General features: G+C 36.8%; 1 protein-coding gene across 13 annotated transcripts in view; it reads right to left on the reverse strand.

The window, feature by feature from the left end:
- SNTG2 (syntrophin gamma 2) overlaps window positions 1-17,961 on the reverse strand; it is a 285,090-nt gene that overhangs the window by 14,491 nt on the left and 252,638 nt on the right. For all 13 annotated transcript variants that reach the window (XM_083830578.1, XM_083830571.1, XM_083830579.1 and 10 more), the window contains one exon: window positions 13,741-13,851. In XM_083830578.1, the coding sequence (XP_083686704.1) occupies window positions 13,741-13,851 (111 nt within the window). The remainder of the gene's footprint in view (window positions 1-13,740; window positions 13,852-17,961) is intronic.

The raw sequence follows: 17,961 nt of genomic DNA on the forward strand, positions 1-17,961 counted from the left end.
TAAATGTCTTAATTTAAGTTAAATTCTGCAAGAGATATTGCAGATTTTTTTATTATTATTATTATTGTTGTTGTTATTGTTATTGTTATTATTATTATTATTATGATATATTTTACTGTTTTGCCTTTGACAGTAGTTTAATTGGTGAATGATTTCCCTGTCTTTATTCTGACCCACAAATTTTCTCATGTCTGCTCTTCCCTCCCATTGCTGGTTGGGGAATAGGCAAGTAGCTGGGTGGGTGGTCAGCTGCTGGGGGGGGGACAGTAGGCATTGTACAGGCTCAGTCCATACTCAGGGACCTCCTAACTGAAAGTACAGGAAGTACTCCTGAGAATGAGAGTTACTTACATGAGTAATAGCTTCAGGATCAGCCCAAGCTTGCTAAAGAGGACATTCTGAAGATACCTGCATTAACCACCTTCAGCATGAAGAGGTACACTTCTGCAACGACTTTGAGCGTTTGGGGAACCAAAGGAGTTAACAGGAATATATCAGGAAATGGACCAGTATAATGAAGCTCATCTTTCTGTACTACCATGTTTTTTAAAAATACTACAGGTAGTCAGAAACTGTTTTTCATCTTGTCCAGATGTGCGGTGTTCACTGTAAGATGTTTGGCATTTGAGAGATTTTGAGAGATTTATTTTTCCATCATGGAATTTTTCTTTTTCCAGTATCACTTACTACCCTACTTCCAATATTGTTGTGATTAAGCACTTCCCTGAAATATATATCTTTTACATACCTTTTTTTTTTTTTTTCTGCTTTTCAACATCTTTATTTTACTGACTTTTTATTTTGAGGTAGTTAAGTTGATTCCTTCAGAAGCTAAAGATAATGGGACAGGTGTCCTTGTAAACATCTGGTATATGAACATTTCGTGTATGAACATACTGTGAAGTAAGTAACAGCTATAGTGATAGATACCTTTATTATTTTTAATAAATATTTTATGTCTCTTTGTTATATGATAGTAATCATACTGTCTCCTCTTCTGTGGCAGTAAAGCATTACCTGAATACGAGGTCATTTTGTACATCTCCACGGAAGGCAGATAATGACTAACTCAGGTGCTGATACACAACAAGTAATACTGTGATTTCATTACTGGAAAGCAACCTGTAAGCATTTGGCAAGATTCATAAGCCTGACTCACTATGTTCACATAAAATATGTGAATTAGTTTAGCCATATTTCTTTGCTTCTGCTTGGCAGATTCCCCAGGGTAAGTGAACTATACTTTGGTTTTATTTCTACTGAGCCAGGTACAACTTTTTTTAAAAACAATCTGGATGTTTTAAGTAGACACAGCTAATAAATAGTCTGGTGTGATACAGGACACATTGTTCAATCTAAATACAGGAAAAACTGCTTGATTTCCCCCTAAGACAAATGCTAATAAGAGTTTTCACAGGACAGAAGTGGTCTCCAAGACCCTGAATAAAATTAACTTACTGGGGATTTCAAATTATTTAAAAAACAAACACTTTTAAAAAAATAAAATGATCAAAAATAGAGGTTCATTGTTCATTTTTCAATATTGACTAGGTTGCAAGCAGGAAAACACAAATTGTAGATTCTTATTCTACCTCACATTCTGCAAAATAAAACAAAGTTGATATTTGCCTTTTTACTGTTTCATTCAGGAAATAGCCAGGGATTCTGGTGGAATTATGATGAGAACAGGATCAGACACATGAAAAATAAAAACGTGGAAGAAGAAGAAGGTGGCATCAGACTTTCAATATTTGAAGACTCTAGTTCATGATGAAGATGAGTATATATTTTTTTTCAAACAATAGTGCACTGTTTCCTTACAGCCTCAGGTACATATAGTTTATTGTCTCAGGGATTTTATTTTCCGCTAAGCAAATCTATTATTCTCAGACAAATGTAATTTTCCTTTACTGTCTACTTCCTTCAGCATAAGGTGGCGATAAGCAATATTACTGTACAACAAGAGTAATGGGATCATATTCAGCATGCTTCCAGGATATGCCCTTACCATGATGATAAGTGGCCTTACAAGTGCCTTTATGCTCAATGAAACATCCAAGAAAGCTACAGAAAAGTCCTTCTCAGACGCAGTAACCTTTGGACAGAGAAAGTTTTGGCAGCAAGCTCTCCTCAGAGATTGTTCTCTCAGTGCACACATAAGCCTGGGAGAATAATGCTTTCAGCCCTTAAATCCTGCATAGAATATGTAAGCAGAGATATTTGGATGTATATAATAATTTGTGTTCATCATCAATTTGGTTCATCATCAGACAAATAAATTTTAACTTTCCAGAATCTTGAACCACAAGAATTTTGTAATTACACAGCTTTAAGAATTTGTTAACATAAATGAAGCGACTCCCCCATCCCTTCAAAAAATTTTGAAGTTTTCCTACAGCTTTTGAAGTAAAAATAGGTGAATTCAGACACTATGCACAGGCCATTTTTCATGCCATCATTTGAATTAATAAGCCATTATAAACAGATTGTTATAATTGGATCTCTTACACAATGTGCCTCTGCAATATTTCATTGCTTATTTTCCTTCCATGCAATGGGAGAACATTTTAGTTTTTATGACTAGATTTTAAAGAAATATGTATTGCAATAAAAGTCAGATATTCTTTTATCTAAAAGCAGCTAACACAGGAGAATAGATTATAGATGCATGACAAAAATTAAGGAATCTTAAACATTGCATCTTGATTAAATCAAGGTTTAGGGAGGTGTGCTGTTATTCATCTTTCATGGTTCTTCACTACAAAATTCTGCTTTCTGAGTATATCATTCCATGCATTTGAAATGCAATGCAAACTGCTATGTGACCTCCCACTACTTCCAGTTTCTAGTCAATGAGCACAAGTTTATCAAAATGTATTATGGAAAAAGTTACTACCTGCAACATCTAATTGAAAAGAAGTTTATAAACCCTTACCCCTTAAAATGCTGCACTTGGTTGCTTCTTTGTGAGAAGATAAATATACCTTAACTGGAGTAAAACAATCTGTCAATTACAGAAGTTCTCTTAATTGTGTTAAACAGCTACGGACCCCCATGTATTTAATGGAAATTAAATTGAAATTAAATTAAATGGAAATTAAACTGACACTTCCAAGATTCTAAATAACAACAAACACAAAACACCCTATAATCTTATGAAAACAATAGAGGCATAAGCCAACACAACCAATGAGCATACTGTGCAATTTATTATGATTCATATCTAGTTAAATAAGGAGAAAAAAAAAGATAACATCAAGGGAAGTGGCAAAACTCTCTCAAACTTCTGTTTTTGTGTACTTGCTAGTTAGTAGGTTAAGAAATAATTACCCTAAAAGAAGAAAAATCTCTTGAGAACTTATATCAAACCAAGCACCTTGGTAATGCGTAATAATTGGCATCCAGTTGCTGAAGTATTCATTTGGGCCTCTTACTCAAAATCAGATCTCATTGTGGAAGAAAAATGAAGCGTAAATGTTGGTTAAAATCCTTTGAGGAATTTAAACCCATGTGATCTTTATTCTGATTTTTTGGAGGCATAAAGAAACCACTTTTTCTATTTTGATTGATAGATATGGTCATGAGGAAATGTTTCTTAAAACATTTTATTGTCATTTTATTTGTATTTTATTGACAATATATGTCTATTGTAAACATTAATATAAAATTAATGTAAACATTCAGAAAAAAAAAAGTAGTGCCATTATTTAACTCTCTTTGTATAAATTTTACATAACTAAAATCGAGTATACACACAGGACTTTTAATAAATGCAACTCAATAGAAAATAATATGGAATAATGCATCTATTCTCAGCTCAAGTCAAAGTTTAAATCTCTTGAATTACAATATTTAAAAACAATAAATCATAAAATACAAAAGCACTCACATTAGTCTTAGATTTGCTCCAAAATGAACGGAAAACATCCAACAATTTCACCTCAGGTTCTGACTGATTCATTCTGACATTCAACATATTGAGTTACTGCAGCCAGAAGAGCTCAGAGACAAGAGCCTTTTACAAAGCTTTTCATTTCCTTACTGCAAATATATTCACTTCAAAGCTGTACATATTTATCAAGAAAAACAATTAGAGATAGCTAACACAGATTGTAGGCAGGATTTCAGACTGCTCTAACAATGTTATGTGAAGAGTTTTTGGATAAGAAAAGAGGAAAGATAGGAATGTGTCAGCACTGGGAGTCAATCCAATTCCCCTACTGCACAGTGCTCATTGATTCTATCAGTACACATCAAACTGCAGCAGTCCCTCCTGTGTACCTCAGAATTTTGTCTAATCTGTTACAATTAATCTTTTGGATACTTACAATATGATTTTATTTCTATATAATATAATTTACATGCAGTTGAAAGAGAAGAAGCGTTGCCAAACCTGTGTTTTAAGTGAAGACAGCACTTTATTTTCTCCAGATAATGCTGCAGGTCCCTCAGAGGGATTACTTTTAAGAGTGGTACTGTTTTTGGAAGCTGTTACAGAACAGGGTATCCAAACAGGTAGCATATGAGCTTTCTACATGTAATTTACCAGTTGGCTCACTTCCCTCATGTTCTCTCCCATCTTCACTATTTATATTAAGTTTTCTATTAGGGTGTGAGATCATGGAGGATTATAAGAAGAGAGGAGAAGAACTCTGAAACTATTCTGTTGCAGGGCTCTGATATGGTCAACTTTGGTAGACTGTGTTAGATATGGTCATCGGAGAGGTAAGGTTCACCCTGAGGCCTGAGAAATCCAATTAATCACAAGAGTATTTGACACAGTAGGACATAAATGAGGGTGGGGATGTGGTGCTTTGTCCCTGAGAGACACTTGATGTCTGCACTGGCTGCCTTCACAACCTTGAAGCTGTCTAGCAAGGGGCAGTCATGTATATCCAGAACAGGCATTGGGGTACAGGTTTGTGCAGACTGAGGATAGAGTTTGCTCAGAGAACTGGTGTTCAGGTGGTGAATATAGCTTGGATGAAGATTACAACAGGAAAAGGGGAAGAGGATTGGGGGGTTAATTTGGAAATATGGATTTGGTGAAAGATAGGGATGGCATGAAGGACATGGGAAATGTAGATACTGCATTGTCAGAAGACATGGAGACAATATGTCTGCTAACGAGAGACCATCTGGAGTATGGTTTATAGGGTGGAAATTTTGCTTCTTCAGGTTTAGAATGTAATGTGATTTTTTTTTTTCTAGAAAATAACACCAATGATACTTCTTTCTAATAAATGAATCACTCCAATCTCTCTGTCTATTTTTTAAAGTAACATATTTCACCGCATACCCAGCCAGGCAGATAACTGAGTAACTGATCATTTTATTTGCCCTGCATCATCTAACTCCACCTTTCTGCTTGCTCGCCTCATCTGTGATTGCTGTTTTTTTTTTTCTTAATTACAATTGTCTATTTTATGTATATTTAGAAGAATCTCTGCATGTCTAATATTTCAATAATCAAGGCTATTTCAGTTTACTATATGCATCCTAATAAGTAGTTAAGGACAGCAAAGGCACTAGAGGGAAGACAGCGAGCAAGAAAGAGCATAAAAGATCGGATCAAAGCAGTGGAAGATAAGACTACAAAACTGCCTGCTGGTACTGAGAATATAAAATATGTGCACACTGCACTGACCTTGATCACTGTATGTGCACAGCCAAGTAAGAAAAATGTATGTTCTTGCTTTGCCCACCCACCTATAACAGCTGGATATATGATGTATCATAAAGACCTTAACAGGCCTGTTGCATCACTACCACACACACACTTAAGTTTATTGATTACTTCTGAGAGCTGTTGAATCACTATTTGAACAAGACATGAGCCTGTATCCTGTAAAGGCTCTCTCAGTGTCTAATTTTCTGCACCTGTGCATTTCATGACTTCTTTAAGGACGTTGGTGAGTCTTAGTGTTTATTAATTGTTGACATTAGTATAACTGTTGCTACTGTATTCTTCAGCATATTATTTCATTCTTTTTGATTGAAGTGCTAGCCACACTTTTTTGGAAAGTAAAACAAAACAAAACAAAAAACAACAACAACAAAAAACAAATAATATCTAGCTTTTAGCTGTAGTCAACAGAAGAAATTCTAAATTCAGTTCTAAATTTTAGCAAGTATACCACAGCTTGGTTGCCATATCATGATTGAAAAGAACAAATGTGTTAGTACAGTGCAGCTTAAGACTGTTATAAACAGGTGTAGTGGGTTTACATGGCAAGGTTTTGGTAGCAGGGGGCCATAGGGGTGCCTTCTGTGAGAAGGATCTAGAAGCTGCCCCACGTTTGGTAAGGGCCCCACTGCTGACCAGAGCTGAGCCAATAAGTGATGTTGTTTTGCGCCTCTGTGAGAACATGTTTAAGTCAGGGAAAAAGATAAATATGCTGTGACACACAGCAGCTGGGAGAGTGAGAGGAGTGAGAAACAGCCCTGCAGGAGCCAAGGTCAGTGAAGAAGGAGGGGGAGAGGTGCTCCAGGCGCCGGAGCAGAAGTCCCCTGCGGCCTGTGATGAGGACCATGGTGAAGCAGGTTGTCCCCCTGCAGCCCATGGAGTACCATGGTGGAGCAGGGTTCCACCCTGCAGCCCGTGGAGGAGACCACGGTGGAGCAGCTGGACCTGCACCAACAGAGACTGCAGCCTGTGGAAGACCCCTGCCGGAGCAGATTCCAGGCCGGACCTGTAGCCCGTGGAGAGGAGACCACGCAGGAGCAGGTGACCTGGCAGGAGCTGCTGCCCGTGGGGGATCCAGGTTGGAGCAGTTTGCTCCTGAGGGATGGACCCCGTGGTACGGACCCGTATCTGGAGCAGTTCTTGAAGAGCTGCTGCCTGTGGGAAGCCCACGCCGGATCAGTTCAGCAAGGACTGCATCCCGTGGGAGGGACCCCACAGCACAGGGGACGAGAGTGACCGAGAAGGAGCGGCGGAGAAGAAGCGCTATAGACTGACCATAACCCCCATTCCCCCGTTCCCCTGCGCTGCTCGGGGGGAGGAGGTGGAAGAGGGTGGATGGGGGGGAAGGTGCTTTTGGTTTCTTTCCTTTGTTTCTCACTTCTCTAGCTTGTTAGTAATAGGTAATAAATCTTACTGTCTCCCTATGCTGAGTCTGTTTTGCCTGTCATGATAATTACTGTGTGATCTCCCTGTCCTTATCTCAGCCCTTGAGCCCTTTTCATCGTATTTTCTCCCCGTTCCTCTTTGAGGAGGGGGAGTGAGAGAGCAGTTGTGGTGGAGCTCGACTGCCCACCCAAGTAAAACCACCACAACAGGCAAAAATAAATTTTTGGCTATGGAATGAGGTATGAAAGCTTGTCCAGCTGTAAAGTTTTATTTAAAACTCTTTGTGAATATTTGTGACTATCATTTACACACACACACACACACACACACAAACTAAAATGGTGCTCTTACATTGTAAGCCTAAGAACTTGATCCATGATGACAAAAATCAATGCCAGATGAATTGCAACTCTATCTATGAGTTGTACTTAAGTTTTTTAACAGTGTTCTACAGGGACCAGGAAGAGTCAGACGGCTTTTCAGTGCCAGCTTCAGTGATTCCAACTGCCACTGTCTACTGTCAAATCTGGAACAAGTTTAAATGTGGCATTGGCAGATGAAAACTTTACTAACGCATAAGAAACGCGTCTGAAAAGTTGTCCTGGAGATGCTCGTCTAGGAGCAGGCAATTAAATTCACCCCTTCCAGAAAATATTAAAATTAATTTCCAATAGCAATCCAACTGTCCGATACTGTCAAATGGATAAAGTCTTAACTCACATCCATCATAATCTTGCAAATGTTTTTCAAGCTCTCAAGATGTTCAGTAGTAAACTGCCAGACTTCAGCAACAAAAGACCTATATTAATAAAAAAACAGAAGGGCTTGAGTGCTAGATTATGGTTTATTGATGCTAGAGATTAATGTTGTTGTAAAGAGAGAGCTTTGCTTGCACTCTCCTTAATATCCCATAGTTCTCAACTAATGTGGAATATATTTCCCCTCAGGTGCATATAGTAAATCTAAAGACAGAAGCACAGTTGCCGACTTGTCCTTGATCACTTTTCTGAAATTCTCCTATTTTAAATAAAAAGGATTTGTTGCAAACTGTGCTGCACAGTCTAATTGCAAAAGCGTATCAGAGTGTGCTCCTGTACCACTGCGAAATTACAATAGTGTTGAGGCTTGAAGTCAGTGAAGAAAGAATACTGTATGCACTCTGATAAATATGCAGGGTTCTTAAATTATATGCATAACAAACAGGAAGTGCATGAGAAAAGCAACATTTACTTGAATGCTTAAATATGGCTCACAATTGTCTAGTGAAACTATGATTTATTTTTGTATTCTTTCTTCAATTAAATATTTGTGACCAAGTTGGTAAAAGAGGAAATGTAGTGAAGAAAGATAAATAAGGTCTCTTTCCCTTCTCAGTGTGAATGAATTGCTAAAATATAATTCCACTTTTCTTTTCAACAGAGGATAGAAAGAAAATGAGATGAGAAAAAAAAATGCTTATATGGCTCAATTAAAATATGCTTGGAAAAAAAAAGATCTTATCTTCCAGGTAGCTACAGTTTAACTAGGGAGTTAAAACATGAATGCAATCTTAGAAATATTAATCGCTCTTTTTATTTTTTTTAAAGCAAGTGTACTTGCTTTAAAGGCTCAGAATATCTATAGGTTCTATATAGGCTCAGAATATCTAACGTTATTAACATTACTTGGAACTTTTTCTGTACTGGATCCTGTGTTCAGGTACATAAGTTATATACAATTTTGCCAAATATAAAATGTTTTGGCCAACATTTACCATGCCAGTGACAAAATTACTTTTCAAAAGAAAACTTTGGCCAAAATTCCTGAGACTCTAAAATTTGGCAGGGAGATTTGCATCAGAGGTTGTTTTTTTACTATTCCTGTGTAATCTGTCCAAATTTGTTAACTGGAAAATTTACTTGCCAAGATATTATTTTCGCTGAGCATGCTCCAGCTTCAAACTTCTACCAGACAGGAAATTAAAGGAGTGTGACTCTTGATCAGGAAAATTTGGGTATATTATATTCTTCTATTTTTCAAGCAACTGATGGAACCTACTTTTTAAATTGCTTTTTCAATTACTCAATTTATTTTATGGTAACTTAAGTTTTATTTACCAAAATTACTTATGAAAAAATCACATAAAACTTGAATAAATTCAAGACAAATCATGAGTATTGTTTCCCCCCACAGCAGTTATCCTGTCAAAAAAAATGGAAATGATGTAACTTTAATAGAATCTCATTTCAAAAATCTACCTTGCTTCCTACAATTTTGTTATTTTCTCTATAATTATGTAATTACAAATTGCTTATTCAATAATCTTTGTGTTTATTTAATAATGTTTGCATTTTTCTACTATCAAATTGAGGCTGACTGGTCTATATGTTTCTACATCTCCCCTTGGTCCTTTAAAGAAAAAAAAATATCTTTCTGTAATTTTATTTATTTACCTGGACTTCTCAAACACAACTTCCACTACCTCCTAGTGTGAAAACTATCATTTAAAAATACTCCAACCACTTTCCCTCCATATTCTGGCTTTTCTTTATAACCCCTTGATCTTACCTGTAATGTGAGATGTAATTGCATTTTTTTTTGATAACTGAAGCAAACAAAAAAGCACAGAACGTACCCTTCTCATCTGCTATTTGCTCAGTTTATGCAGTAAGCTACGAATTATTATTTGCCTTCATGCCTTCAGCTCTCCCCTGCTACTAAAATATTCACAGATTCTTCTTACTTGTTGTTATGCCTTTTTTTTTTTCTTCATTTTTTTTACTGTTAAGAAAATACAAAAGCAAGGATTTTACATAGAAACTTTTGACATGTAACAGGTCCATGTTGTCTCACTTCTGTGCCTGGCAAGATTATGGAACAATCCTCCTGGAAACCATGCTAAAACACATGGAAAATAAGGAGGTGATTGATGATGGCCAACATGGCTTCACTAAGGGCAGATCGTGCTTGACAAATCTGGTGGCCTTCTACGATGGGGTTACAGCATTGGTGGATAGGGGAAGAGCAACTGACATCATCTACCTAGACTTCTGCAAAGCATTCAACCCTGTCCTCCAAGATATCTTTGTCTCTAAATTGCAGAGACATGGATTTGATGTATGGACCACTCGGTGGGTAAGGAATTGGCTGGATGGTCACACTCGAAGAGTTGTGGTCAATGGCTCAATGTCCAAGTGGATATCAGAAAAGAGTGGTGGTCCTCGGGGGTCAGTATTGGGACCAGAGCTGTTTAACATCTTTTTCAGTGACATGGACAGTGATATTGAGTGCAGCCTCAGCAAGTTTGCTGATGACACCAAGCTTTGTGGTGTGGTCGAGCTGCTGGAGGGAAGGGATGCCATCCAGAGGGACCTGGACAGCTTGAGACGTGGGGCTGTGTGAACGTCATGAAGTTCAACAAGGCAAAGTGCAAGGTCTACATATGGGCTGGGGCAATCCCAAGCACAAATACAGGCTGTGCGAAGAATGGATTGAGAGCAGTCCAGCGGAGAAGGACCTGGGGGTGTGTTGGTTGATGAGAAGCTCAACATGAGCCAGCAATGTGCGCTTGCAGCCCAGGAAGGCAACCATATCCTGGGCCGCATCAAAAGAAGTGTGGCCAGCAGGTTGAGCGAGGTGATTCTCCCCCTCTTGCTCTCCTGGGACCCACCTGGAGTGCTGCGTTCAGGTCTGGGGCCCACAGCATAAGAAAGGCATAGATCTGTTAAAGTGGGTCCAGAGGAGGGCCACAAAGATGATCAGAGGGCTGGAGCACCTCTCCTACAAAGAAAGGCTGAGGGAACTGGGGTTATTTGGCTTACAGAAGAGAAGGTTCCAGGGAATCCTTATAGCAGCCTTCCAGTACCTAAAATGGGCCCTACAGGACAGCTGGGGAGGGACTCTTTGTCAGGTAGTGTAGTAATAGCACAAGGAGTAATGGCTTTAAACTAAAGACAGGAGATTTAGATTAGATACAAGGAAGAAATTCTTCACTCAGAGGGTGGTGAGGCACTGGAGCAGGTTGCCCAGAGAAGCTGTGGGTGCCCCATCCCTGGAAGTGTTCAAGGCCAGCTTGGATGGGGTTCTGAGCAATGTGGTCAAGTGCAAGGTATCTCTGCCAATGGCAGGGGGGTTGGAATTAGATGATCTTTAATGCCCTTTCCAACTTAAGTCATTCTGTGAAACTGTGTGTAATGAATATGCTCCATCTGGTTTAAGAGCCCCTCGCCAAAGGGACATGAAAGGGCATCTCCAGCTCAAATAATTTCAAACTTTTGATTCAAGGAAAAGCACATAGACATACAAGCTCCACATTAATGCCACGGTCCAGAAACACTTCATAACTAATCTTTCTCTTCCTCCTTTCAAAACAGCTACAAAGCTACTCCTTCATAGAAAAACATGTACATGCTATGCTGCAAACAGATTTTTTTAAGAGCCTTTAAAAAAAACAACTGATTTCCTAAACAAATAACATGCTGAAATTACATAGGTACACACTTGTGCTATTTTTACATTTGTTGAAGTGGTGGATACCTCAAAGGAGCTGAACTTCTAGAATTGTGTTACAAGTTGCTGATGCGACACATTGGGAGGTCCTGTTACCACCCCACACTGAAGTGAAGGCAGGAAGAGCACTGTCCTTTCCTGTCTTGACCAACAACTGGGGCAGGGGTCACTTGGCCACCCATTAAACAGGGGTTGTCTAAATACGTAATACACACATACCTGCAAACTAGCTGCAACAACTGCTTTTTTTCCCATTACCAGGCATTCTGCTGGATTTGCGGGGTTTTCAAGGATTTGAAGTGGTATTATTGGAAGTATTAAAGGAAGAGTAAGTACAGAGTAGTATTGAAATGGGAAAGTACAAGGGGAAGTTGTAGGGAATATGAAGGACCTGAAGAAGAAACAACTGACAGGAATCTAGGACTTACTAGTTCCTTTAAACAGAAAAAAAAAATAAATGGAAAAATATATTGTTCTTCACCTAAAACTGAAGTGCACAGGAAGAAGCACTTCGCTCAAAATTTGTAGGAGAAAAAATACCATCTCTAGTTAGTAACCAAGATGCAAAAATAGAATTCCCAAATGTGTTTTTTTTTTTTTCCCCAAAGAATTTATAAGCATATAGAACTCGATGTAATCTGGAAAAATCTTTTGCAACCTTAATGCTACTGATTACTGCCAAGTGAACATAAGTCATCTGTATCAAGCTTTATTTCACATGTAGTGGAAATTAAAGTTCTATTATTTGATGACATTTTCTGTTCCTGATTATTGGCTGCATTTCACCATACAGCAACATCTGGCTCTTTCAGTACACTAAGCTGAGGCAGATACTGTAGTATATACTATGGGTATTAGAGATGCTTATTTCATGATCACTCTGTAATTCCAAAGTCTAAGAAATAATACCATTTAGAAGTGTAGTGGACATAAACTTGAATATATGAACCAAGTATCTAGAGCAGGGAGGCTGCATAGTTTTAGCCCAGTCCCATTTAATGTGAAATCTTAATGAGAATGGGAAATCTTAAAGGATAGGTAAAGATATTAACTCTTCTACCTTTGTGATATGGTCATTACAGCAAATTTTCACTTTATAGGTCATTTTAACCAGTATAACTCCAGGTAATAGTATTTGAGAGCTTTCATAGATCTTCGTGTTTTTGTTTGTTTGTTTGTTTAATTTTTCTTTGACTTTTGTCCACCAAATCCCAGCTGAACCTCACTCTTGCCTTCCTCTTCTTTGTCATATCACATCAAAGTTCTGATTCCTTTCAAAACGTCATGATTGAATAATTCTGTGTTCACTTGTTTATGTTTTATTGAATTATTCTTTACTCTCTTTATTCATCAATGATCTCTACCTTTGTATTCCATTTCTCCAATTTTCATCCAATCCCTTAGGTTGTGTGTACAACTGCAAGAAGCTTAGGATCACAGAGGAGAATCTGAGGCCAGATTCAGGCATTACAGCTACACCTCAAGATGATAATTAAAAGTACAATCCTGAATTAGAAACTGCTGAAGTTCAGTTGGGAATCTGAATTCTAAGTTTCACAACCATATCATATTGCTGGAAGCAGAAACAGACACCAGCGGTATCTCATCTATAGTAGTGACTGGCTGTCACCACAACTTAATGCCAGATCCTGCAAAGCACTGAATGCTCCTAAGTCACAGTAGAACCAATAGGTTTCAGGAAGTGCCTGGCCTCTTTCAAGGTTATTTCCTTTTTTTTATTTTTATTTTTAACTAATAAAAGTTACACAATATTTTATTTATTTGCATATCTTAAACACATTTGCTTGAAATTGTCTACTATATAGCAGCTTAAAATGTATTTAGTCATTAAAAAGTTTTATTTTTCCTTTATCCTTTTCAAAAGCAATTTTAAGGTACCGTATGATTACAGGTAGGCTAAACAACTGCACTAAAGAAATCATCTTTCTGATATAGTGAAACGCCATCAAAACACAGCTCAGTAACAGACTTGTACAAATACTGCAATAGATTTATAGATGTTATATCACTTTATTTATTGTGGAGTTTCTACAGAACAGCAGAGAAAAAGATAAAGTGTGGTCTGCAGTTCACCATGTGCAAGTGCAGCAGTAAATGGAATTGATAATTGATGATTCCATTTCATTTTTTACTAAGCTGAGAAGGAATATGTCACTTACCTTTGTCTCAATTTGTTTGGTGTCTAGATTCTGAAAAAGCAGCTTTACTCTTGTTTTCCCATCATCTGAAGAGCCTTTGAGCTGAGAGAATTTAAATCTCCACAGCACGTTCTAAAGAGAAAGAAATTTGATTAAGGACTCTGTTACACACAGTTACCTAGAACTACAGATAAATGATTAATGTTTATGTATTAAGATGAAGCATTAGGGCAGTAAACACAGTGCATGATAACAGGCTGGTTGCAGAGCAAATAAAATTAACAGCTCAGTATCACATGTGGGAACAAAAGACACAATAATAATATTTGCTAATTAAAAACTTACGTAGAAGTTCTCTGAAATGTAAATGTTTCCATCCCTACATGATACAATATCAATATCCTTGACAAAAGCTTAGTTTTAAAAAGTGGTTTGAAATCCAAAGATAAATATGAAATAGAGATGCAAAAACTTTATTACTGAATGTGGTCTTGCAAAGTACAAAAAATATGTTCTATGTTACACAGTTGTTTCTAAAATACATAGGAAAGCTAGGCTTCTTGCTCTTTTACAGGTTTACGCATGGGTTCTTACTACTGCTGGCATATCATAGATTCACAGGAGTCTTTTAATATGTATAGAGATACTTTTCAAAAAAAAGAAAAAATTATTTTTGAAACCAGCATTATTTGTATTTGAATGTTTTCTATTGATACAAGTGTATACTTTTTATTTTTTTTAAGGAAAAAAAGCTGTCTAATTGCATAAAGGCCTTCTGCTGATGTTTCCTTAATACCTATAACATTAATGAAAATTCCATGTACATATTGAAATGTGATTCAGTCCCTGGACACTGTTGAGAAAACACAATTTAAATGCTTTAAAGGCTATTGCAAAAGCAAATATAGTCAGAGAAAAGTTTGCTATGTTCAATTTTTCAATATACCTTACTGTAAAATATTTTCTTCATGTAGACCAATGCTATACCTTCACCTGTAAATTTTCTGACTTTTTCTCTGTGCATTTTTCCAGTATTCTATAGATAACGCTGACTGGATTTGGGGTGGAATAGCTGCTCTGTGAGTCAGATGCAGTCCTTTCTACAATCAGTCCTTTCTACATAAGTTCAGACTACTTTCACTGTCTGAGAGGAGAGGTATTCTGCTAAATTTTAAACTACTTCTACATATTTGAGTCCTGCGGCATAGTTAGTAAATTCAAGGGAAGTGTTGGATTACTCCTATTTTAGAAAACGTAATTTGGAAGAGAGCAGGAGACCTGCTTCCTTCAAATTAGCACTTTGGTAAGTTATTTCTTCACATTGTTGCCAGCTATTACAATAGATGCCTTGATGCCTTTAATGGTAATTAAATATTTACATTTAACTTGATATATCCTTGTTGAGACTAAATCCCCACTCTTCTGGGTGCTGCCAGAACACAGAAAAGAAGAAATACCAGTCTGCGAGATTATTAGAATGATAAAGGAAAGTAGAAGTTTTGTATTTGTCTCATTAGCCAATGATTTTCCTTTTTTAGTGGATATGGCAACACTTGTATAAATGACAACTGGTAAGTGTGATAATCTATACACTGAATGATGAAAGCCTCACGAATTTCAATTATTTTTTTTTGTGTGTGATCTTTAGAACCCTACTCATGGTTTGAGAAGGAATACCCTATGCACAAACAAAACAAAACAAAACAGAAAGTGTTTATGCATTTGTTTATACAAATAAAAAGGTATGAAAAGCCTTATTTAATCTCCTGGTTCCCTGCAGACACAAACATCATTGGCTTCTTAGATTTCTTAATATAAAGGGTGAAAAAAACTCACCCCACCAACAATGCTATGGCATTCTGCTGGTGCTTAAACTTTACATTCATGAACAAATTTTAACTGGGTCCAGAGGGCCTAATTAGACCACCTGAAAGGTATTCTTAAATAGGTTTGGATCTAAATAGGATAGAGGAACATTCACTATATACTATAATTGCTTAGATGGGGATGAAACACAAACAATTTAGCAATAATAGGCGTTGCTGGAGTCAATAGTTGACACTGAGTGGAAAAGAGAAATAGATGGCTCTGGAAAGAAGAAGAAAATGCACACTTGGGGATCCCTTTATTTCGGATAAGTGGCTGGAGGCATGGAATAGGGAAGATGAACCAACTAAGCCAACAGATAAAGAAAATCTCTATGATCAGACACAAAGCAGCTGCAGGATGCAATGGTATCTCTGTGATGGGCGCCAAATGGTATATCTGAATGCGTTAAGTCCATGATGACCCCAGAACAGACCATGTATGTCATGAAGCAATTATTTCAAATATGTTTGAGAATCCCCCAAAACTGTTCTAATGAAGAGTTTTCTAAAAGATGCATAAACTCCTAAGGAGAAGTTCTTGCCCTTTCTATTTTGTCATTTGTAATGTGGAAGGCCTCTTTACATCCCCTTAAAGGCTGTAATAAAGAACACTTTTTAATGAGTGCATGAGCTTTTTGCCCCAAATTTGAGATCCACCTTAGAGGTGTAGGTCAGACCAGAGGAATGTGCTTCATTTTAATAAGCCTGTATGAGCACCTGCTGTGCTTTAAGATGATTTTCTTTGCATCAATAGATGACCTTAATTTGAAGTTCATTGTCTAGAAGATAAAATATTTATTTTCAGCAAAACTTTATGTGTCCCTAATGAACTGCTAATTACTTGACCACTTCAACAACTTACTCAGTCTTGGTAAGAAATATTCTAAAAAGACTGATTGTGTAGCAACACCATCAACTTGAGATGACAGTTACGGGCAGTAAGAATGAACAGTGGAAGCTGCCCATTACTGCCTCACACAGGCTTGAGGATACAGAGCAGGTCCATCTCTCACAGACATGAACAATAAATGTGTATGAACTCTACAGAATTTTTACAGTTTAACAACAGAATTAATATATCTAATGTTATTTTTTTCCCCTTTTGGGTAAGCATCAAAGGTTGATCGAAATCCTCCTCATCATATATGTTGAAGGTAGGCACATTGGGTCAAAGTCCTACCCTTTCTATAGGTAATACCTTGGTTCTACTGAACGCAGTAGGAATGAGATTTTAGTTATGACTCATTTTCTGATCTTGTGAAAATGAGTATCAATTGAGAAATTCTTTTTGTTTTAAAGGTGGCAGTACACTAAATCAACCTTCACATATAAAAGAAACATCTTCCATAGTCTAAACTAATGAGATGATTACTGTCTATACTTCATCTGTGGCTACATGCAAAATGTGCTATGCAGAGCATAATTTCAGAATGCAGTATCACCAAAAACAAAGAAGAATATGGAAACATATGTTCTGAATTGTTATGCTATTCATGGCACATGTAAGGCAACTAGTCTAAATTTTCAAACAATGATCTTGGTCATTATTTCACTGCACAGAGATTTCAATAAACTTGTGTGTTTTTGCCAAAATACCAAATAAGCCAACACACAAAAACTAGATCCTGTGTCAATGTTTCAAAATGCAGTATCTTTCATCTTAACTCAGAATGACTGATTAGCATATATTATAAAAATAATTTCAGTTTGGATTTGAAGATCATATTTTAGAGGACAGACCTTCTACTGTACAGCTCTATTAAGGTAGAAACATTTTTTTTTTTAAATGTAAGTTTGCTTTTACTGGCAAATAAATTTATAAATTTATTTAGAATCGCTTCAAATTATATTTAAAATAGTAGAATTATAGATATGGTTTTGAAGTTGGCATGTGCCATAAACCACTCCCTACAGTCACTTTATATAGCCACTCAATTTTGCAAGATAAGTGAATTTAATCATATAGATTGGCTTTAAAATGCATTTGCCCTTGTTCTGTTTGGTTTAGATATAGCCTAAATTTCTTATGATGGAAGAATAATTCATTCTATTTTATATCTGTAGCTTCAAAACAAATAGAACCAGGTGAAAGTTCAATATTTTTCATGGCTGGTAATCTTTTCAAAATCTTGAAGTTTCTCTGTTACTAAGAAACCAAGTTCTCTGCTATATATAACCTTCTTTTTTTATTGCTTGGAAAGGAAATTACTTTTTTTTATATCTTTCTCCAATATCTATCTTTACATGCTATGGCACAAGTAGATTATCCTTTTCTAGTCTCAAACTGACTGCATTTTGGAGGTGCTTTAAAAATAAAAAGTACAGTATATTTGAGGAAAAAATACTCCACATCAATATATGGTTACTGATAACC

Source organism: Anser anser (assembly GCF_964211835.1).
Source record: "Anser anser genome assembly, chromosome: 3".
Classification (NCBI taxonomy): domain Eukaryota; kingdom Metazoa; phylum Chordata; class Aves; order Anseriformes; family Anatidae; genus Anser; species Anser anser.